The 23,396-nt window shown below is 59.1% G+C and overlaps 1 protein-coding gene across 1 annotated transcript; it reads right to left on the reverse strand.

The window, feature by feature from the left end:
• Nucleotides 1-366: 366 nt before the first annotated feature.
• On the reverse strand, nucleotides 367-22,284 carry LOC133362027 (protocadherin Fat 1-like; the record flags this gene model as incomplete). Its single annotated transcript, XM_061580993.1, is given in 19 exon segments — nucleotides 367-576; nucleotides 704-1,093; nucleotides 2,806-3,045; nucleotides 3,157-3,310; nucleotides 4,286-4,488; nucleotides 4,904-5,287; nucleotides 5,629-9,342; nucleotides 10,538-10,748; nucleotides 10,835-10,837; nucleotides 11,088-11,381; nucleotides 11,607-11,746; nucleotides 12,246-12,459; nucleotides 12,835-13,140; nucleotides 15,525-15,592; nucleotides 17,687-17,882; nucleotides 18,780-18,904; nucleotides 19,034-21,040; nucleotides 21,043-22,026; nucleotides 22,128-22,284. Coding segments are annotated over 19 exon segments (10,000 nt in total), but the record flags the coding sequence as incomplete, so codon positions are not given.
• Nucleotides 22,285-23,396: the final 1,112 nt, after the last annotated feature.

Genomic DNA, 23,396 nt, shown 5'->3' on the forward strand with positions numbered 1-23,396 from the left:
TCATCATCATCATTATGATGCGGCTGCTAGCTGCTGCCATTATACAGCAGCAGCAGCATCTGGCAGCATCTGGCATCCCACAGTAGCCCTACAGGCGGCTGGGTTGCGAATTTAAATCCTGGTTGTACAAAACAAAAGCAGTGGTGCATTTTGACGGTCAGCAGGTAAAGTCCCCCACTGAGCTGCTGCTGCTACTACCTTCTGATGATGACCACGACGACGATAACTAAAGCAATTTAGCCAAATTATCCTGTTGAAATAGAACTTGCCGATGGTCTAGTGACAACGTGACTGCGTTGTTGCAGGTTAACGCCGCCACCGTGACAACGGCCTGGCGACAACGTAACCGCCATTGCCACGCGATACCAGGCAGGGCGTCTTCCCCGACGACAGCGCTTTACGAGCCCCGGGCGAACCGCGGAGCGCCGTCATCGACGTCAGTGACGTCCACGGTCACCACGGTGACGGCGCTGGGCGAGGCGGCGGCGTCGTCGTCGGCGGCGGCCGCCCACACCGTCAGGTAGTGGTGGCGGCGCTTCTCGTAGTCCAGGGCCTTCGCCACGACGGTTATCACGCCTGGGTACACGCACACCACGGCACACACAGCACACGTCTCTGCCTGAGTCTACGAGAGACACGGCGGACAGGGGACCTTCCACGACCCGAGGGAGCCGCCGTCTGTGCCCCGTGCTGCGTCTCTCACCGAGCTTCCGGTCGACGTCGAATGCCCCGAGCTCGTTGCCGCTGGCGATTCCGTAGCTCACCGCGCCCCCCCCGCTCAAGACGGCCTCCACGGCAATGACCGCGGTGCCCGGTGCCGCGTCCTCTGGCACGGCGGCGCGGTAGGCCAGCCGCCGGAATGCCGGGGCGGCGGCAACGCCACGGTCGTCGTCGTGGAGGGACACGAAAATCACGGCGGTGGTGGGGGGCGGCATCAGCGAGACTCCTCCACCGCTGCGGGCCTGCACCGTGAGGTTGTAGACGGCACGGCGCTCCAGCAGACGCTTGACGGTGATGATGCCCGAGCGGCCGTCGATGGCAAAGCGGTCGCCGGCAGAGTTCAGCAGAGAGTGAGTGACCCTGCGGTGGGGGCCTAAGAACACACACATCAAGCGCCAGTCTCCACTAAGTGGCAGTGATGTCACCACGGCGCTTGTGCCAAGCAAGCTAGGTGCACGTTGAGGCCACCACGTGAAGTGTCGAACTCCCATCGGCAGGAGGTCACGGGGCAGACCCAGCTGGGTCTGTCTACAGGAAAGCCACCCACACAGATTCCTACTTGAAACCTGATTCCCACCACCACCCATCTCAAAAGAATTCTCTCATCAAAACGCTATACCACAGAGCTCATGGCATTTCTGACCAACACCATCTGGACAGTGAATTAAGACATGTGCATCGGGCCCTCAGGATGAAAGGATACTCTGACCGCACCATCCGCCAAGCTGTTTCTCCCACCATACAGAAACAGCCACATGAAACTCCGATCAAAACCATCACGTTGCCATACATAGCAGGCGTGACCAAAAAGATCTCCAAAATTCTAAACAAACATAAGATCCAAGTCCGATTCAGTACAGTACATAAAATCCGTGATCTAATTTCATTTGTGAAAGATGTCATTCCTGACTTACAATACCCTGGAGTCTACAAACTGAGTTGCATTTGTGGTGATTGCTACATTGGAGAAACGAAACGTCATATCGCTGATCGTGTCCGCGAGCACAAGTCAGATCTGAAACACGGCAAAACTGATTCTTCCGCCATTGCCGATCATTGCTACAACTCGGTGGGCTCTCATGAAATTGTCTTTTCCGAGACCAAGGTGCTCTGCAAACCTCCTGGCTACCATCAAGGGTTTTTACACGAAGCCATCCAAATATACAAACACAGACATAATTTCAACCGTGATGATGGGTACAAACTTAGTAATCATTGTAAAGATGTTATTAACCATGTAAAAAATATTTCACTACACATATTTGGACCATCTTATTTGACAGGCACTATTCTTCAGTTACCATATAGTTTCTTCTTCTTTTTTCACACACTGGTTTTCCTACTTTAAGTTTTACCACACATATTTGGCAAATCTAAAATTAATCCCAGCAATGTAGCAAAGTGCTGTTTCATCTACATAACAAAGGCTCAGTCCCATTCACAGCAGCCGCACCTTTACATCAGCCACACCTTAATAACTCTTAGAACCTCCCAGTTCAACCAGTCTACACAACAAAGACTCATTCCTGGCAGCGGTTTCAGCCGCACCACCTCTACATAACAAAAGGCTCAGTCCCATTAACACGCACCTTTACATCAGCCGCACCTTAACAACTCTTGGAACCTCCGAGTTCAACCAGTCTACACAACAAAGACTCATTCCTGGCAGCGGTTTCAGCCGCACCACCTCTACATAATAAAAGGCTCAGTCCCATTTACACGCACCTTTACATCAGCCGCACCTTAACAACTCTTGGAACCTCCGAGTTCAACCAGTCTACACAACAAAGGCTCATTCCTAACAGCGTGCCTCAGCCGCACCGACCCTCACAATAATAATATTCAGGGCCTACCTTGGCTCCTCCCACCCTCAAACCAGTATATATACAAGGACTGTTTTTTTGCAATTTCTCTTACTTGATACAGCTGTCGTGCTGTGACGGTTCCACCTGAAGACGGAAGCTTGTGTTGCCTCCAAAACGATTTTTATTTTATTTTACTTTTATTAATTTTAATTTTAAAAAAATACCTACGTGACTTTACCAAAACAACCTAAGAATATGTACGTCGTCACCGTCGTCGTACCCAGGTCGGAGTCGACGGCGTGCATGCTCGTCACCACCATCCCCACGTTGGCGTCGCTCCAGTGCAGGGCGACGGCACGGGGTGACCCCACGGGGAAGTGCGGGGCCGAGTCGTCCAGGTCCCCCACCCTCACGAGGATCTCCACCCGGCAGGAGAGGCCACCCCCGTCGGTGGCGATCACGCCGAGCGCGTGGGCCGGGGAGGCCTCGTGGTCCAGTGGCGCCAGCGTGAAGAGCTTCCCTACGCGTGGCCACGCCGACGAGAGGCGTACACGGGAGGTGGACGTGGGTTCGATCCCAACCCCGACGACTATGCGAGTGTGACGGAGAGAGTGAGTGGGACGAGCGTTACCGCTGACGGGGTCCAAGCGGAAGAGCGTCGCTCCGGCACCATGCAGCGAGTATCTGACGGTTCCGTTAGAGCCGGAATCGGAGTCACGGGCTGAAACGCTCAGCAGGAAGACTTGCTGGGCGATGTCCTCCGGTACAGTGATGTTGTACCACAGCTGGGGTACAGCGGAATTTTTGTGAGCCCAAAGATGTAGGAGAGCCAGTAGTCGAGGCGACACTTATTTAACAATAACTATAGCACAGGGTCCCTAACACACCCGCTGCCTGGGGGAGGTATGGCCTCCGGGCTACCGTGGCCTATCGACTGCGACCACGTACACTCGCAGTCCCCTGGCTAGGGGCCCTAGGGGGAGGCTACTTTGACCCGCTGACCCAGCCAAGGTCCTTGGTACCGACCACTTGCCCTCACAGCCCTGGCCCTTACAACGACAGTGGGTCTGGGGGTTCCCAGGGTCCTACTCTAAGCCCAGTCTTCAGTCTTCAACTTGAGAACTGGGGAACCCATTCAGGGGTCCGGCTTTTAGTCACCTCCCAGGGTCTCTCCACCCCTGGCCACGCCTTCCTTCCAGAGTGTTCCAGGGGATCCTAGAATATTCCCGCAGCCCCCCTATTGGGGTCTGCGGAACCCCGGTGGCCCACAAACCACCCCCTACTGGCGTCTGTCCACTCGTGCAGGCAAGTATACTACTATATTTTGCCACTGGTAAAAGAGGTTTCATAGTGTAAATGCTTACCCCGAGCTCTCAATACTCTGATTTTGCACTGTGTTTGAGTTGTACGCCTTCTGGTGTCATCTGGTCCAACACCAATGGGGACTAGGCTCTAAAGAAAGCCGTCTCGGGTGTGGACCAATCAACTTCAAGGACAGTGCATATCATTATCATCATCAGAGTTGCTTCTTTTTGTTTGCATTTTTGACTACTTGTGTTGTGGTTATTGCAAATATGATGCCTTGTATAAAGGTGTCAGTTTTGTACCAGTTTAAAAGGGTAAAAACCTACTACTATAAGTATACCGTGTGTTCATGGTGTTACAGTCGGGTGGTGGTAGTAGTGGTAGTATTAGTAGCAGTGGTAGGTGGTGCAGGATGAGTCTGTGGGTCTGTGCGGCGAGTCGACAGTTACGGGTACCTTGTCACACAGGGGGCGGTTGTCGTTGACATCCAGCACGGTGACGGCCACGACGACCGTCCTCGTGAAGGTGCCGTCAGCGGCCTTCACCAGCATATGGTAGCGCTCCTGCTTCTCCCGGTCAAGCGGCCGCTCCAGACGCAGCCGCCACTTGCCCCCGCTCTTATCGGGACCGAGGGAGAAGTGGCCCAGCGGGTCGCCGCCTGCGGCCAGCGTGGACGGCGTCGAGACGGAAAGCGCGCGACGACGAAAGTCGGTTTGACGCAGAGGCTTCCGCAACCAGCTGTAAATGTAGCGGTGGGTTCTAGATTTGAAGCTTTCGTGACTGCAAGGATTCATATTCTTAGGTTTTTTTTTCGGTACAGTCACCATGTAGGTAAAACATTCAAATTAATCAAAGTAAAATAAAATAAAAATCACGACGTTTCGGAGGCAACACAAGCTTCCCTCTTCAGGTGGAACCTGTCACAGCCACGACAGCGTGTATCAAGTAAATTATTTTACTTTGATTAATTTTAATGTTTTACCTACGTGACTTTACCGAAAAAAAACCTAAGAATATGTAGTGGTGGGTTCACTCCGGCACAACAGGTGTACTTACGCTACACTACAAACTACCTGTCAGGTGGTACGTAAGATTCCGGTTTTGCGGCGTGGCATCCGCGTCATCCGCCTGGATGACGGCCAACGCCAGGCCAGGCACCGCATCCTCCGGCACGCGGACGTCGATCAACGGGGCCGAGAAGCGCGGAGGGTGGTCGTTGTCATCGTTCACGGTGACGATCACCTCGGCGACGGCCGGTGCGCGCTCAGGGCGGGCCGGGTCGAAAGCCTCGACGAGGAGGTGGTGCCGGTCACGGGCCTCGCAGTCCAGCCGGCTCCGCGTGCTCACCCAGCCGCTGTCGGCATCCACCGTGAAGAGTGACTCCGCTCCTCCGGCGTCGCTCTCCAGCGGCTCGACCAAGTTGTACAGCGGCCGGGCACCGCCGTCTCGGTCCGTCGCTGAGGGACGGGTGGGGGGGGGGGGGGGGATGGGGCGGTAATGCCGGTGGGCTTTCGCGAGCGACCACCGGGCACGGAATGCCCAAGCGGTCTCCCCAGCGTCAGGCAGGGTCCCCCACCTGCCCTGCCGTTTCCACGCCTCGTCCCTGCGGCCACTTCCTCCCGCCGTGATATTTTCCCAATAAATTGGTTACCGAAGAGTGGCAGCCCTACCATTTGGAGCTACCTGTGTGACCCATGGACTACTCGCTCAAAAACCCATAGAAACACCACACAGACACACCACACATATACCGCTTGTGTTGACCGAGTGAGCCCAGCGCCGCACACGGCTGCGTTACCTCTCACTTGCACGAGCAGCACCCCGGCCGGTAGGTTCTCCAACACGGTGGCCTCGTAGGTGCTCGACTCAAACGCAGGCATGTTGTCTTCCACGTTCTCCACGCGCACCGTCACCGGGACCTGCGCCGTGACGTCGGCTCCGCCCCGCCGCCACGTGGCCCTCACCTCGAAGCGGTGGCTCCCCGTGGCCTCGCGGTCCAGCGCCCTCGCCACCACGATCCGCCCGTCGCCGGCGACCACCGCAAACGCGCCGCCGTCCGCCACCGCGCCGCCGCTGCCGGCCACCGCGGCGTACGCGGCGATCTCGTCGCCCGCCAGCGCGGCCGCCACCGCGCCGACCTCGCTCCCCACCGCCGCGTCCTCCGCGACCGTCAGCTCGTAGGCCGCCTCGGCGAAGGCCGGCGCCGCCGAGCCGGCGGGCAGCACAGAGACCGAGGCGGGGACGGCGGCGGAGCGCCCGCCGCCGTCCACCGCCACGATGAAGAACGACAGCCGTGAGCCCTCCAGGCCGGCGAGGCCGCCGCCCTTGGTGAAGACGCGGCCCGTCAGGGGCTCCACCTCCAGGACGTCCTCGGAGGCGTCCGGGTCCTGCCCCTTCCGGAGCGAGTAGACGACCGCCGCGTTGATCCCCTCGTCGCGGTCCGTGGCGGTGACCCGCAGGACCAGAGTTCTCTTGGCGGCGCTCGACGCAACGCCGCCCGAGTACTCGGCGGCAATGAACCGGGGCGCGTTGTCGTTTTCGTCCGTCACGACCACCTTGACCGTGACGAAGGCCGCCCTGCCTCCACCGTCCCAGGCCTTGACGCAGATGTCCACGGCCCTCTGCAAAGGGTCTTCCCTGTCGAGGGGCGCCCTCGCGAAGATCCGCCCGCTCTCGTCGATGGCGAAGTGGTCGCGGGCGAACCGGTTCGCGATGGAGTACGATACTTGCCCAAAAGCGCCCGCGTCGGCGTCCGTGGCCCGCACCGAGGCCACCGGAGTTCCTGCTTCGGAGTTTTCGGGGATCTTGGCCACGTACTGGGCCCGCCCGAAGGTGGGGTCGTGCCGGTTGGCGGGCCGCTCGTCAACCACTACCATGGCATCGGCGACGAATGCGCCATCTGTGGCGGAGACTCGGAGGTGGTAGCGAGCGGCCGGCTTCTTCTGAGGGCGGGCGGCGACGGAGACGACGCCCGTTTCGGCGTCGATTGCGAAGTTCGCGGGGTCGTCATCACCGGAGACGATGGCGTACCGCAGCCGGTAGGCGTCCGACACGTCAGCATCAAACGCCCTCAGCGCGGCCACGAAGTTCCCGGGCCAAGCTAGACTGCCCACGGACACCTCGTACAACGGCCGCTCGAACAACGGCGCATTGTCGTTCTCGTTCTTGACGGCGACGATCACCATGACATCGGATGCAAGGGGAGGCTCGCCGCCGTCTGTCGCCCTCACTGAGAAACGACGAAGCCGGCTTCGCTCGTAATCCAGAAACGCCGTGGTCACGACCAGCCCGCTGTCGGGGTCTACGTAGAATCCCTCGCCGCCCTTCTCCCCGTCGTCCACGATCTCGTAGCGGAGCGCCCGGTCGGAGCCGGCGTCGACGTCGACAGCTCTCGCATGGACGACGGAGGTCCCCGGGGGCGCAGATTCAAACAGCATGGCGGCGTAGGTTCCCTGCGCGAAGAACGGCCGGTTGTCGTTGACGTCCCCGACGATGACATCCAGGCTCGCGTCGGCGTGCGAGCCCGTCGCCAGGGAGGCGGCTCGCACCGTGAGGCGGTGGGCGGCCCGCGTCTCGTGGTCCAGCGGGCCGACGACGCTCACGACGCCCGTGACGAAGTCGACGGAGAACTGGTCGAAGGGGTCGCCGTTGACAATGGAGAAAACGAGAGGCAGGCCCTCCGGGGCCGTCGCGCGGACGTGAGCGATCGGCGCGGGCGGCCCGACGTCCTCGGGCACCCACGCGACGTAGGAGGGGCTCTCGAACGCCGGCGCGTCCGCAGCGAGCACCGTGACCGTGACGTCGACCGCGGACGACAGCCGAGGGGTCCCGCTGTCCGTCGCCACGACGGTCACGACGAAGTCCTTGCCCGACTCGTCCGGGGTGAAGCTCTTCGTCAGCGAGACGTCGCCGCCCGAAGGGCTGATGTGAAAGCGGCCGTCGTGGTCGTCCCTCAACGAGTACCTCACCCTGGCGTTCTCGCCGACGTCCCGGTCGAGGGCCGCGACGGTGAGCACGGCGCTCCACGGCGCCGCGGTCGCCACGACAACGGCGCGGTACGGCAGGCCGACGAACGCCGGGGCGTTGTCGTTCACATCTTCGACGTGCACCTCGACCGTCGTGTGAGCGACGTCCGGGCGCGCCCGGGAGCCGCCCCTCACCTCCACCAGCAGCTCGTAGCGGTCGCGCTCCTCACGGTCAAACGCGACGCCGGTCGTCTCCAGGACGCCCGCCCTCCGCCTCATCCGGAACGCGCCGCTCGGGCTGAGCAAGCGGAAAGCCAGCGGCTCGTCGAGGTCTCCCCCCGTCGCGACGACTGTGGCCACGACGTCGACCGCTGCGGCGTTCTCGAGCACGCGCACAGAGTACTTTGGCGGAACCCGCAGCCTGCCGCCGACCACCCACACGGAGACCTTCACCCGCGCGGCGCTCAAAAACCTCCCGTCGGACACCTCGACCCCGAGCTCGTAGCCGGCGGCGAGGAGGGAGGAGTTCCTCACCGCGACATCCCCGGTGCGCTCGTCGACGGCGAATGCGCCTCCGACGTTTCCCGAGGCGACGCGGTAGGTCAGCGCGGCGCCGACGTCCGGGTCGTGGGCCTCCAGGGTCAGCAGGCGGACGCCGGCGCGGGTCGGCACGTGCAGCGCCGTCTCGTACGCGGCCGTCGAGAACGCCGGGGGGCAGTCGTTGGCGTCCAGCACGGCGACGGTCACCTCGGCCGGCACCTCAGAGGACAGACTCGGGCTGCCGCCGTCCAACGCAGCCACCCGGAAGCGGAACTCGGCCGTCGTCTCGCGGTCGAGGGCGCCGGCGGTCCTGACGGCCCCCGTGTGCGGGTGAACGGAGAAGAACTTCCTGGCTTCGTGCTCCACGATCTGATAGGCGACCGTCGCGCGCCCCTCGCCGTCGTCCGCGTCAGCGGCCCGGACAACGAGCGGGGCGCCGTCGGGGTCCGTGACCGCGGTTCCCGCCGGCGCCTCCTCGCCGACGGCGCCGCGGTATCGCGGGCGCTCGAAGACGGGCGCGTTGTCGTTCTCGTCGAGCACGCCGATCGACACTGACGCGTCCGCCGAGAGGCTCGCCGCGTCCGTGGCCCGCACCGTCAGCCGGTACGACGGCGTCCGCTCGCGGTCCAGCGGTCGCTTGGTGGCGATGACCCCGGACGTCGGGTGGATGTCGAAGGTGCCTTGGGAATCGCCCTCCAATATTTCAAAGGTGACCATCGACCAGCCGGAGGTGCCGACCGCGAGCACGACGCTCCCGGGCGCGGCCCCTTCGGCGATCTCCGCCGAGTAGCCAACTCCGCCGGAGGCGAATTTGGGGCGGGTGCCGTACACGGCGGCGGCGGCGACGACGACGACGCGGACCGTGGTATTGGTGAAGCGGCGCGGGCGCCCCTTGTCCCCCGCCCTCACCACCAGCTCGTAGGCCTCCACCGCAGAGCCATCCAGCTTCCTCGCCACGGAGATGACGCCCCGCGTGCGGTGGACGGTGAAAGATTTCCCCACGTTTCCTGTCAGGGGAATTCGGAGGAATCGGATGAGCGCCAGTTCACGTCATCGAGACCAACGTGAGATGTCGAGGACAAACGACGCAGGGGAAACCGCGGCGTCCGTCTGTGATGCCGCCGCCACCGCCGCGAAGCCACTCGGCGGGCGCCCCATCTACGACCTCACCACCACCAAGCGACGGGGCCGACCCCGCTTCCCCCTCACCGCCCCCCACATAAACACACCCTCACGCATTTCCCCCCCCATAGAGCTCCGAGGGGAGGTCTCCTGGCCGGCAGGTTTTCACCCTAAAGCCCTCGTAGGGATAATCGTCACGGTTTCCTGCGGCCAGGGAATTGAGCGACCTCCCCCGATGCTGGTTTGCACCGCGGCGCTGTGACCCGGGTTGAGATTGCGTGGTCACGGCGGGGGCTGTCCAACCACCACGGTTGAAACGCACCCCCCACACACACGTATTGACAAACCATAGTCGGCCGGTAATAAATCATTAATAACTATATTCTTAGGTTTTTTCGGTAAAGTCACGTAGGTAAAACATTAAAATTAATAAAAGTAAAATAAAATAAAAATCACGACGTTTCGGAGGCAACACAAGCTTCCGTCTCCAGGTGGGGTCCTTCCCCCCCCCCCTCTCCAACCATTATATAAACGGAGTGGTAGCTCCTGCAATCTCTCATTTACTTGATACAGCAATCGTGGCTGTGACGGTTCCACCTGAAGACGGAAGCTTGTGTTGCCTCCGAAAAGTCGTGATTTTTATTTTATTTTACTTTTATTAATTTTAATGTTTTACTTACGTGACTTTACCGAAAAAACCTAAGAATATGAATCCTTGCAGTCACGAAAACTTCAAATCTAGAATTCATTAATAACTATTCAAAACCTCGTGTGGTTTCGACGAGAGTGTGAACGCACACAGTGCTGTGTGTACGTACGCTCACTGCGTGTGAGTGTTTGTGAACTGTCCAGAACGTTTGGGTCATATGCTCTTTGTCAATCTGGAGATTTCCAGATAGTCGCTAACCTTGCCCCCAAGTCTGTTGTTTAATGTTTATTTTTCATGACCTCCAGATGCTTGGCGTGGCTTGTGACGGGTAGCAGGTTGAGTGTTGGTTCTATCTGGAAATGTGCCCCCCGGTGCAGAATCTCCCCCCTGTGGGCGGGCGGGCGGGTGGGAGTGGCGGCAGCGGCGGTCACCATGTCTGATGCTGTAGCTGACGTCGGTGTTGGGGCCTTCGTCGCGGTCCAGCGCCACGACGCGCACCACGGCGGAGCCCACGGCCGCCGACTCCGCCACGAGGGCCTCGTAGGGGCCGCCGGCGAAGACGGGCGCATGGTCGTTGGAATCGTCGACGCTCACCGTCACCGTGGCGTACGCTCGCCTCACGGGGACCCTGCCGTTCTGCACCTGCGGGTGAGAGAGAGACGGCGGGGCGGAGCGCTCGCCCCCAGACGGGAGGCTCTCGCGGCAGACAACGTCCGCGGTAGAGCGACCTGCTGGTGGCAACGTGACCGGCGCCTCGGTGTCATCCGACCGTGCCACCTCTGCCTGACACGGCCGATCGGCAAGGTTTGGCGTTGCTGAAACAAAACGCGGCAATTTGGTTACGCGGCTTGCTTACATTACTACGCAGCAAACTATCCAGCGCGCTATGGTCCCCACGCAAGAAAGTGGTCGCGGCGTCGTCGTCATCATCACCGTCGATCAGCACAGTCACGTGCACACCCGGCGCGGCGCCTCCCTCACCATGACGGTGAGCACGTGGCTCCGCTTTGCCTCTCGGTCCAGCCTCTCGGCGGCGGTGACCTCGCCGGTGACGTGGTCTACGCGGAACCGACGAAGGCTCTCCACCGCGTCACCGCCGCCCAAGCCGACGAGGAAGAAGGAGAGGCGGGCGGTGACGTCGGCGTCAGTCGCCTCCAGCCGCAGGATCGGGGCGGTGCTGGCAGACGCCTCCTCCTCCTCCGTGGCGGTCGCCTCGTAGAGGTCACGGGAGAAGCGGGGCCGGTGGTCATTCACGTCCTGCACCGTCACCACCACCTAGCGGAGGGGCGCGTGGTGGTGGTGAGTCAAGTGGCGATGCGGGTGGTGGTGGTGGTGGGGGTGAGCCAAGTGGCGATGCGGGTGGTGGTGGTGGTGAGGAATTGGCGAGAGGTGATCATGCCCCCGGCACGTCTCACGCAGCTACCGCGGCAACCCTCGTGAGGTCACGTCGCCTTGATGGTCTCCACAGACAGACGCACAGACACGCGCGCGCCCACCCACCAGGGTGGTTGAAGCGTTGGTCCCGTCAGTGAGCGCGACGGTCAGCTGGTAGGAGGAGAACCGCTCGGCGTCCAGCGGCTTGGCCACCTCCACCACGCCGCCGTGCTCCGTCACGTGGAACCTGCGCTCCACGTCGCCGCCTGCCAACACGCGGCGCCCCTAGCGTCGTCATCGTCATCATCGTCATCACCATTAACACACCGTCACGATGTCACCGTTAACCCATCATCATCGTCGTCACCATTAACACACCATCACGATGTCACCTTCTTGGTTCTTTCAGTAAGGTCACGTAGAAGGGAAATAATAAAATAATAAAAAATTTACATAATAAAATGATGCCACCGTTAACCCATCATCACGATTCTAGATTTGAAGCGTTCGTGACTGCAAGGATTCATTGATACAGCGGTCGTGCTGTGACGGTTCCTAATGAAGACGGAAGCTTGTGTTGCCTCCGAAACGCCGTGATTTTTATTTTACTTTTATTTTACTTTTATTAATTTAATTTTTTCACCTACGTCACTTTACCAAAAAAACCTAAGAACGCACCGTCACGATGTCACCGTTAACCCATCGTCACGATGTCACCATTAAACACGTCATGTAGGGGTTGGATGGGCAGTGGCGCCGCGTGACCTGTGATGCTGAACCAGAGGAGTGTCCCCGTGGTCTGCGTGGACAGGGCGATCACCACGGACCCCACGGCGGCCGTCTCCACCACGGTGACCGCGTGCCGGCTCCGGGCAAAGGTCGCGGGCTTCTTCGGCGGCCGGGGATTGGAGATCCACTCCACTTGGATGGTGGCTGTCGACGACAAGGTTGGCGGTTCTCCCTGGTCCCTGGCTTGGACCTGCGGGGCGGACAACGGCGAGATCGGTGAGTTACGTTTCACGGTGGGGGGCCCTCGTGTCGAGGTCATAGCTGCTCCGCCCTCCGTTGTTGTTGTTGGAGGGCGACTGCCTCCAACTGCCCAGTAGCAGCGTCCTTCACGAGCCTCCTCCACAGAGGCCGATCTTGACACCGCTGGTACCGGTCGTCAGCAAGTCCACTCAGCCCCACGTCCCCCTGTACCACGTCACTCCGTCTCTTCTCTAGCCCCCTCGATCCGGCCGAACAAAAGCTGATTAGGCATGCGGTGTCGTGTCTGAGAGGGAGGAGGGCGCGTGTCTGAGGGGGAGGAACAGGAGGAGGGATGGGGACCAGTGTGAGGGAGTGTGCTCAGCACCAGGATGGAGTGGAATGTCCCCGCACGGTGAGAGTTGATCTTGCTGTAGACGACTCCGTGCTCATCGGAGTAGTAATCGTTGTGCCACCCGCGGACGGTGTACGACACCGCGCCGTTGCCGTCCCGGTCGGCGTCGGCAGCGTAGACGCGTGCGATGGCCACCGCCTTGGGCTCCGTTGCCGCCACGGCGTAGACGCGCGTCAGGTTGCGGTGGAAGCGTGGGGCGTTGTCGTTCTCGTCGGAGACGCTCAGCGTCACCGCCACCCTCGCTTCACGCGGGGGCGTGCCGCCGTCCACGATGGACACCTGGCGCCAGTGGGCGGGACACACAAGCACAACAACAACAACCGCCATTCGGCCACTAAGTGGCTGTGACGTCACCACGATGCTCGTGCCAGGCCAAGTGCACGTTGAGGCCACGTGAAGTGTCGAACGCCCGCCGGCACGAGGTCACGAGGCAGACCCAGCAGGTGCCACGGGTCGACTGACTGAGACGACTGGCTGATGCACAACCTGTGCCGCCTACTGTTCCCACTTGCTGTGTTTAGCCACCCGGCGCTCCGCTCGTTGTTGTGAGCGTCGCTCCTCCGCCCTCCGTTGTTGTTGGAGGGCGACTGCCTCCAACTGCCCAGTAGCGTCCTTCACGAGCCTCCTCCACAGAGGCCGATCTTGACTCCGCTGGTACCAGTCACCGGCAAGTCCACTCAGCTCCACATCCTCCTGTACCAAATCACTCCATCTCCAGTCTAGACCGTGCCTGTTTAGCCCCCTCGATCCGGCCAAACAAAAGCTGATTAGGCATGCGGTGGCTGGGCATGCGGGCTACATGACCCAGCAAACGCAGCCTTGCCTGCCAGATGAGCTCACTTTGTGCAGATCTTTCAATGATTTGTGAGCTCCTCACAATCTACCCTAATTAAACCCAGGATGGATCATAGGAAGGTCAGCCTAAATGTTTCTAACCGGCAAAGATGTTCAATTAGGGGAGGGGGTCCACATTTCGCAAGCGTAGAGAAGGGTGGGAATGACTGGCCAAGAAGACCTGAAGCTTCGTGCAGAGCGACAGACCAGGTAGCTTCCACACAGCATTATGCAACCGATGAAAAGATAATGCCGCTCCACTGATTCGGAACGAGACCTCTACTGTCAAACTGAAGCCAGTCATGAGCACACTGCCAGGGTATGGGAAACTCTCCACTCTCTCCACAACTGCCCCATCACCGATTGGGAGTTGTGGGGGTGGAGTGTCCAATGGTACAAAAAACCTAGACAGGTGCTTAGTTTTGGTGGGGCTGATGGTAAGGCCCCACCTCTTAGTGACACACTCCAGTCTCAGCAGTAGCGCCTCCAAGTCCTCCTCTGAGTGAGCAGCAATCACCAGATCATCGGCATACATAACGTGGTTGAGGAATAGGGAGCCATCCCTTGATCGCCCCTGGGCATCGATCAGCCTCCCATTGTATCTGTACCAGATGGAAATTCCCCCGTTACAGCTATTGAAGGTCTTCTTGGTTCTTTCGGTAAAGTCACGTAGAAGGGAAGTAACAAAATAATAAAAAATAATAAAAATAAAACATAATAAAATTATTCTCACGACGTTTCGGCCACAACGCAAGCAGCCGTCCTCAGGTGAAAACCAGGTCCGTCGAGGCGACAGAGTCTGAATGAAACAGCACACGAGCTTGGAGCATATATATAAGCTGGGCGCATTGACAAAGGAATTTGCATATCAAGAGGAATTTAGCATATTTATGGCAAATGCAGGAATGTGATTAGTACTGCATATGCATGTGCATTATGCAGGATTAACAGCATCAAAGGGAGCTGCAGTTGCTGCTGCTGCTGCAGTTGCTGCTGCTGCTGCTGCAGTTGCTGCTGCTGCTGCAGTTTCTGCTGCTGCTGCAGTTGCTGCTGCTGCTGCTGCAGTTGCTGCAGCTATTGAAGGCTTCACGAACTACGTGGTTGAAATAGACGTTACACGATGTAGCCAGAAGACATCCCTGTCGCACCCCAATGTGTACAGGCAACGGCTCTGACTTCCGGCCACGTAGTTTTACCCGGGCCTGATCACCATCATGAAGGGTCAGGGACTCCCACCACTACCACCACCACAACTACCACCCCCACCACAACTACCACCCCCACCACCACCACCACCACCACAACTACCACCCCCACCACAACTACCACCCCCACCACCACCACCACACCACTACCACCACCACAACTACCACCCCACCATCACCACCACCACAACTACCACCACCACCACCACAACTACCACCCCCACCACCACCACAACTACCACCCCCACCACCACCACAACTACCACCCCCCACACCACCACCCCACCACCACCACCACAACTACCACCCCACCACCACCACAACTCCCACCCCCACCACCACCACCACAACTACCACCCCCACCACCACAACTACCACCCCCACCACCACTACCACAACTACCACCACCACCACCACCACAACTCCCACCCCCACCACCACCCCCACCACCACCACCCCCACCACCACCACCCCCACCACCACCACCACCACCCCCACCACCACCACCCCCACCACCACCACCAGCCCCACTACCCCCACTACCACAACTACCACCCTCACCACCACCACCACCACAACTCCCACCACCCCCACCACCACCACCACCCTCACTGTGACCCTCACCTCCAGCTCGTGCTCCGCCTGCTTCTCTCTGTCCAGCCGCCTGCTGCTGCTGCTGGTGCGGATGACGCCTGCAACGAGTCGTCCGTTCACCGGAGGTCAACCACAACCATCCCACGCCGCCCGGCACACGCACGCGGTGGGGCGGGGGTCAACGTGGAGACGGGGCGGCGGGCGGGGGGGGGTAGCTTGTCAGTTGACAACTTAAAGACGACAAATATCTACCCCGTGATGTCAGCCTCTGTTGGGTCGCATCGTGTCAAGTGGAAATGCGTCGATAGTGAATGTCGCTGGATTTGCTCACCAACACACACGCCGGTTAGTGCTGCACTAGCGTAATAAACGATAATTGGTTTTTTACCCTTCTATCTGGCAACAAAACTGACACCTTTTTACAAGGAGTCATGTTTGTATAGACCGCAATACCTGCAGTCATAATGCAACAAAAAACATAACTCTGATAATGTATGCACTGTCCTTGAAGTTGATTGGTCCTCACCCTGAGACAGCTTTCTTTAGGAACCAATTATCATATTTTTACTGGCAAATGAGGTTCCCATAGTGTAATAAATGACTTTGACGACGACGAACGTTGACTGGCGTCTTTATTTATTTCCGTGTCGGCTGGACAGCTCCCCGCCCCTTCGTGTAATAACCGTTCATTCTTCGCTGCACGGCGAATGTTCACGTTGTTCCACGTACGCCGGCGTTGCGAAGGTCCCGCTCCAAGATTTCCCGATGGTTCCCCCGCGAGCACCCTTGAGCTCCCCCCCTCAACTTTGGCCCAGACAATCCCACTTCACTTGACTGGCTTGTGGCTGATGCAGCGGAGCCTATCGAGCCAGCCGGTTGGAAACCGCCGGTCTACTCTCTTATTGCACCCGTAACGAATTGGCACGTTCTGTAGTGTATGCAAATTTCGATTTAAAGCTTTCGTGACTGCAGGGATTCATCTTCTTGGTTCTTTCGGTAAAGTCACAGCTGCTTGCGTTGTGGCCGAAACGTCGTGAGAATTATTTTATTATGTTTTATTTTTATTATTTTATTACTTCCATTCTACGTGACTTTACCGAAAGAACCAAGAAGATGTATGCAAATTCTTTTGTGAAGGCGCCCTTCCCCCCTCCATCCCAGCTTAAATAGTCGCTCCAAGTCTGGGGTGTGTCATTTAGACTCTGTCTACTCGACAGACCTGCTCTCCACCTGAGGACGGCCGCTTGCGTTGTGGCCGAAACGTCGTGAAAATAATTTTATTATGTTTTATTTTTATTATTTTTTATTATTTTATTATTTCCATTCTACATGACTTTACCGAAAGAACCAAGAAGATGAATCCCTGCAGCCACGAAAGAAGCTTTAAATCGAAATGCAACGTTCTGTAGTGTATAGTAGTAGTAGTGCCGTGCATCATAGTGTAGCCGGAGGGCTCGGGGTTCAGTGTTCAGCTTTAACCAGCGAAGCAAGAAGAGCGGCTAGATAGGCCCTGGGACTCCCCTGGATCGCTGTCCTTCTCAGGAGCGACCAGGGCAAGCCAGCGGCGTGGCCCCCAGAGCCCAGAGCCAATGCTCTTATAAGAGCCGGTCTGGGGACTCAGGGTGCCGTGATCCCAGCTTAACCAGAGCTGGATCAGCTAGCCTCCCCTAGCTCCGTAGTGGAGGACCTGGGAGTAGGCTGGCCGGGATAGAGATCGTGTGATCTCCCTGTTAGACGGGTGAAGGGGCCGGTCTGGTGACTCAGGGTGCCGTAATCCCAGCTTAACCAGAGCTGGGTCAGCTAGCCTCCCCTAGCCCTGTAGTGGAGGACCTAGGAGTAGGCTAGCTGTGACGTAGAGTGTGTGAATCTCCCTGTTAGACGGGTGAAGGGGCCGGTCTGGTGACTCAGGGTGCCGTAATCCCAGCTTAACCAGGGCTGGGTTAGTAAGTCTCCCCTAGCCCGGTAGTGGAGGACCTGGGAGTAGGCTAGCTGTGACGTAGATTGTGTGATCTCCCTGTTAGACGGATGAAGGGGCCGATACCCCTTCGAGTGTCGTACATCTCGGCCTGTAATCTACACTGTGGTTAATAAATAAGTGTGCCTCCAACTACGTCGTCCAAGTCTCCTGGAACCTACTACAACCGTGTAGTGTACACTCTACACGACATTCTCCGCCCCCCCCCCCCCCCCACCTGTTGTGCGGTTTATGGTGAAGAATCCCTGTGGGTCTCCGCTGACGATGTTGAACGCGAGGCCCCTGCTGCGGGCACCCACATTGTCCAGGTCCCAGGCGTCCACTTGCACCACCCGGACGCCCCCATCGGAGTTCTCCGCCACGGAGGCCTGGTACCACGGACGCGACGCCTGCGGGGGGTTGTCGTTCACGTCCTGGGGGGGGGGGAGGTGTAGTGTATATAGACCTTTCGATTTAAAGCTTCTTTCGTGACTGCAGGGATTCATCTTCTTGGTTCTTTCGGTAAAGTCATGTAGAAGGGAAGTAATTAAAGAATAAACATAAAACATAATAAAGTAATTATCAGATAATAATAAAATAATAAAAATAAGCATAATAAAATGATTCTCAGATAATTATTTTATTATGTTTTATTTCTATTATTTTATTATTATCTGAGAATTATTTTATTATGTTTTATTTTTATTATTTCCCTTAATTCTCAGATAATTATTTTATTATGTTTTATTTATTTTATTATTATCTGAGAATTATTTTAGTATGTTTAATTTTTAATATTTTATTATTTCCCTTCTACGTGACTTTACCGAAAGAACCAAGAAGATATATAGGCCTTTTTCCAGAAATGTATATTAAGAATTATTCTTCGATTTAAAGCTTTCGTGACTGCAGGGATTCATCTTCTTGGTTCTTTTGGTAAAGTCACGTAGAAGGGAAGTAATAAAATGATAAAAATTAAACATAAAATAATTCTCACGGTGAGATTTGAATTTGGAGACCTAACATAAACACACTAAGACAATCGGTAAATATTGAAGTGAGAATAATTGTATTTTCCCCATTGATAATATAACTCGAGACAATGAGGCTGAGCCTAATTATCATAACTGCACACATTAGCATAAGCACATGCATTTTCCCAATGCAATTACACTTCGTAATTAGCATAAATTACGTGTATAATTGCATAAATATTTTCGGATACTTATAGATTTTTTTTTTCCATTTAATATTATTTCGTATCAATTTTTCAAGACCTGACACATACAACAGGGGGCAGAACGACGCAACGTACGTGCGAGTTTCCGTACCTGCACCTCCACGTAGACGTGCAGCGTGGAGAAGCGAGGGACGACTCCGCGGTCCGTAGCGCGAACCGCCAGCCAGTAGCCGCTCACAGCCTCGCGATCCAGCGGCTGCGCCGTGACGATCATCCCTGTCGGCGCGGAACGACACGCACGGCACGAGATGGGCGCCGGCGCGAGCCGTCAGCCGGCGTCGCGAGCCGTGAGGATGTTGATGACGGGGCGGGGGAAGAGTAGTGGTGGTAGTAGGTGTGGTTTACCATTCTCAGGATGAATGCTGAAGACGCCCAGGCTGGAGTCGTCAATGAGGGAGTACCGCACCTCCCCGTCCAGCCCCTCGTCCTCGTCCGTGGCCGTGACGGCGATGACGACGGCCCCCACGGGGGCATCCTCCCGCGTGGCGGCGGCCATCGCGAACTCCGCGAACCGCGGGGCGTGGCCGTTCTCGTCCACGTCCGCCACCTCCACCGTCGCCCGGCAGGCGGCCGAGGGCGGCGGCCCCGCCGGGTCACCGTCGCGCGCGGCCACCTTCAGCTCGTAGCGGCGGCGCCTCTCGAAGTCGAGCGGCCGCGCCACGCGCAGGGCCCCGCTCGTCTCGTGCACCCAGAACGCGTCGCCCCCGTCGCCCCCCTCGCCCGGCGGCAGCGAGTAGCGCACCTCCCCGGCCGGCCCCAGGTCGGGATCGCGAGCGTCCAGCCAGCCGAGGACGGCCCCCACGGGGACGTCCTCGGGCACGCGGAGACGGAGGGGGCCCGGCGGGCAAGCAGGCGCGTGGTCGTCGACGTCCCCCACCGTCACGGTCACCGCGGCGACAGAAGAGAGGCGGCTCTTGGGCGCCAGGTCCGACGCCTCCACCAGCAGCGCGTGGCCGGCCTGCCGCTCGCGGTCCAGCGGCGCCGCCACCAGCAGGGCGCCCGTCTTGGCGTCGACGCGGAAGAGGTCGGTGCCGGACAGCAGGCGGTAGCGCACTGCGCCCGCGGCGCCCTCGTCGCGGTCGGCGGCCTCCAGCCGGAGCACCTCGTGGCCTGGCCGCGCGCTCTCCGGCACCCGGGCCGCGTAGACGCTCCGCGAGAACTCCGGCGGGTTGTCGTTGACGTCCAAGACGGTGACGCGGAGGGTGGCGCTGGCCGAGCGCCGCGGCGTGCCCAGGTCGCGGACGACGACGTTCCCGAGGTAGGACGCGGCGGCCTCGCGGTCCAGCGGGAGCAGGACCCTCACGACGCCCGTCTCCGCGTCGACGGCGAAGCCGCTCGCCCCGTCGTGGTCCATCAGTGTGTACAGCAGCGTACCCTCGAAGCCGTCGTCGGGATCCGTGGCCTCCATTCGGGCGACCTCAGCCCCGACGGGCAGGTCCTCGCGGACTTCGACGGTGACTGCCGGGGCGGCGAACGCCGGCGCGTGCCGATTGACGGCGCTTGCGGCGACGGGGCGGTTTCTCCGTTGGTTTGCCCGGTGGATCCTCTCGGCAATCTTGCGGGCGATCCCTGTCTCGGCGCATCGCCACGACGGCGCACGTCCGGGAGCGGCGTCCACGACCGAGACGTTCAGGTACGCCGTCTCCGCCAAGAGCTCCCCGTCGGTGGCTGTGAGGCCCAGACGGAAGGCCCCCGCCGGCCCGACGGCGACGTCGGCGAGGGAGCGTGCCAGCGTCACGACGCCGAGGGCGCCGTTCATCGAGAAGAAGCCGCCCTCGTTCCCGGTCGCGATGCCGTAGAACGTTGGCCGGAGCTCGTCGGCATCGATGGCCGACGCGGTGAAAATCTTCTGGCCTGGCCGGAGGTTCCGGGGGATCTCACCGACGCAGTCCACAGACTCGAAGACGGGCGCGTTGTCGTTCACGTTGGCGACGTGGACCGTCACGGTCACCTCGGCCTCCCGGCGGAACGGAGTCCCCCAGTCCGAGGCTCGCACGCGCAGCCAGTAGACCCCCGCCGTCTCCTCGTGGTCCAGCGGCCCCGTCGTCACGACGATGCCCGTGCGGGGGTCAACGGCGAAGGGGCCGGGCTCGGTGTCCGCTAGGCCGTACGTCACGCGGCCGTTGTCGCCCTCGTCCTCGTCAGCGGCGTGCACGATGATTACGAAGGCGCCCGCCGGGACGTCTTCGCTCAAAGAGGCGGAGTAGTTGTGCCGCTCGAACGCCGGGGCGTGGTCGTTGTAGTCCACGACGTCAATCGCGACCCTGGCGACGCGCGAGCCGGCGTCGGTCCCGACGTCGAACTCGAAACGGCGTCTGTCGACCGCCGTCAGGTGCTTACGGACGGAGACGACCCGGTGGCGGGGTTCACGGCGAAGAAGTCGCCGTCGGCGCCGCCTCGGACGACGTATCGGCAGCTCCGCGCGCCGCAAGAGGCTCTGACCGCGAGCACGACGGCGCGGGGCGGAGACCGCCGCTCGACGGCGCCCGCGTAGACGCGCCGCTCGAACACGCCGGCGGCGCCGCCCCCCCGGACCGTAACCGTGACGGGCTGCGAGTACCTGGGCGGCCTCCCCCCGTCGCGAGCCTGCACGGTGAGGTTCACCCCAAAGGGGAAGTCCGTCCAGTCCAGCCGTCCCGAGAGCCTCACCGCGTAGGCCGAGGCAGGGCCGGCGCCGTCCGTCGGGGCGACAGAGAACGCCTGGAGGGGATTGCCGGCGACGATCTCCACCGCGCGGATCTCCCCCTCGGGGCCGGCGTCGTGGTCCTCCGCCGCCAGCTCTGCGTACGCGGCGGCGGCGTGGTTGGCGATCGATGCCCGCGGCTCGCGGCTCGCGACGACCGCGACACGCGGGGCGTGGGCGTTGGCCCGGCTCACGTTCACCGCGACGCGTGCCGAGCTGTTCAGCCCACCGCTGTCGACGGCCAGCACCGTCAGCTCGTGCAGTGCCACGTCGCCGGGCTCCACCAGGCTCCTGGCGATCATCACCGCGCCGCTCGTCGGGTGCACGGCGACCACGTCCGAGCGCTGCGCCAGCGAGTAACGGAAGCGCCTGTTGGGGCCTTCGTCGGCGTCCGTGGCGGCGACGCGGAGGACGACGGTGCCCGCCGGGGCGTCGTCGGCAATGCTCGCGGCGTACGACGCCGCCGAAAACAGCGGTCTCTGGTCGTTGCGGTCCATCACCTGGACGAAGACGGTGGCAAACGCCGAAGCGTGGCCGTTCTTGGTAAAGGCCTTCACCCGCAGCGTGTAGGCGCCGCGCCGCTCGCGGTCCAACGGCACGTTCCCGGCGCGGTATGCGCAGGAAGCGAAAGTCGCCCCACGACAAGTCCCTCCGCCTTAAACGCGGCCGCCTCGTCCCGGAACACGATGGCGTACCGGGCCCCGGAGGCCCGAGCGGTGGACGTAGATCCCCATCTTGTCATGGCTCTCCACGCACGTGCGGGCGCCGAGTTCTCATAGATGGAGGCGTTGTAGGATAGGCTGGTGTGAAGCGCAAGGGAGGCTTCGGCCGGGACCCGTCGCCCGGCGCGGCATCTGCTGCACGTTGGCAGCAGCAGCAGGAGCAGCAGCGGGGGAGGAGCACCCGAGACCATCGTGTCGGGCGTCAGGCTCCGCGCCGAAGAGCCTGACGACCTACACGGAGCCACGGTCGGAGCGGTGGGCGCCGCCAAAGTCCGAGTTCATTCGGCGCTCACAATGGGGGGTCGGTCCTCCTCCTCTAACGTGTCAGATCAAGACCAACTACAAACAAAGGCAAGGCTCATTCCTAACAGCGTGCTTTCAGCCGCACCGAACCTCACAACATAATATTCAGGGCCTCCCTACCTTGGCTCCTCCCACCCTCAACCAGTATATATACAAAATACTGTTTTCTTCACCGCATCAAAGGGACGATGGACGGGGGCCATGTACCGTCAAACTTGGGTGAGAACCTCCTTCCCTCAGCCAGGGCATTGAAAATGGGTCGGTGGATGGGTATCTCCAGCATGACAATGACCAAAAAAACTACGGCCAAGGCAACAAGGAGTGGCTCAAGAAGAAGCACATTAAGGTCCTGGAGTTGGCTAGCCAGTCTCCAGATCTTAATCCCATAAAAAATCTGTGGAGGGAGCTGAAGGTTCGAGTTGCCAAACGTCAGCCTCGAAACCTAATGATTGGAGAAGATCTACAAAGAGGAGTGGGACAAAATCCCTCCTGAGATGTGTGCAAACCTGGTGGCCAACTACAAGAAACGTCTGACCTCTGTGATTGCCAACAAGGGTTTTGCCACAAGTACTACACTGTAAAAACCGAGACTAAGGTTAATAAGGTTTAGTAATCATACTAAGAGTAGCCTATACATAAAAATAAAGACTATATGCAGTTTGTAATCACATTGAACTGAATTCAACACATTTCGTATTATTTATATTATTGTCTTTTAGCTCAGTTTTTGTTCGCAATCACATCAGCCATCAATAACTGAGTAGAATTTTATTGTATTTTATACTAATCGGGAGGTTTTTGAATTTAATAACGTTACACTTCCGCCCCAACTCAAGGCGTTTTTTCACGCCACGTGCATGTCAACCATCTTCTTCCACAGACACGTTTCAGGGACCGCCGTTCTCCCAAAGGTAAGACATGTTTAATTATTTTAACGAACAATTTTTTAACAAACTTGTGGTAGCAGTTGAACATTGTTTTACGTTACTGCAAGTTACCA

Source organism: Lethenteron reissneri, unplaced genomic scaffold, assembly GCF_015708825.2.
Source record: "Lethenteron reissneri isolate LAM-NWPU_2019-01 unplaced genomic scaffold, ASM1570882v1 scaffold_1337, whole genome shotgun sequence".
Taxonomy (NCBI): domain Eukaryota; kingdom Metazoa; phylum Chordata; class Hyperoartia; order Petromyzontiformes; family Petromyzontidae; genus Lethenteron; species Lethenteron reissneri.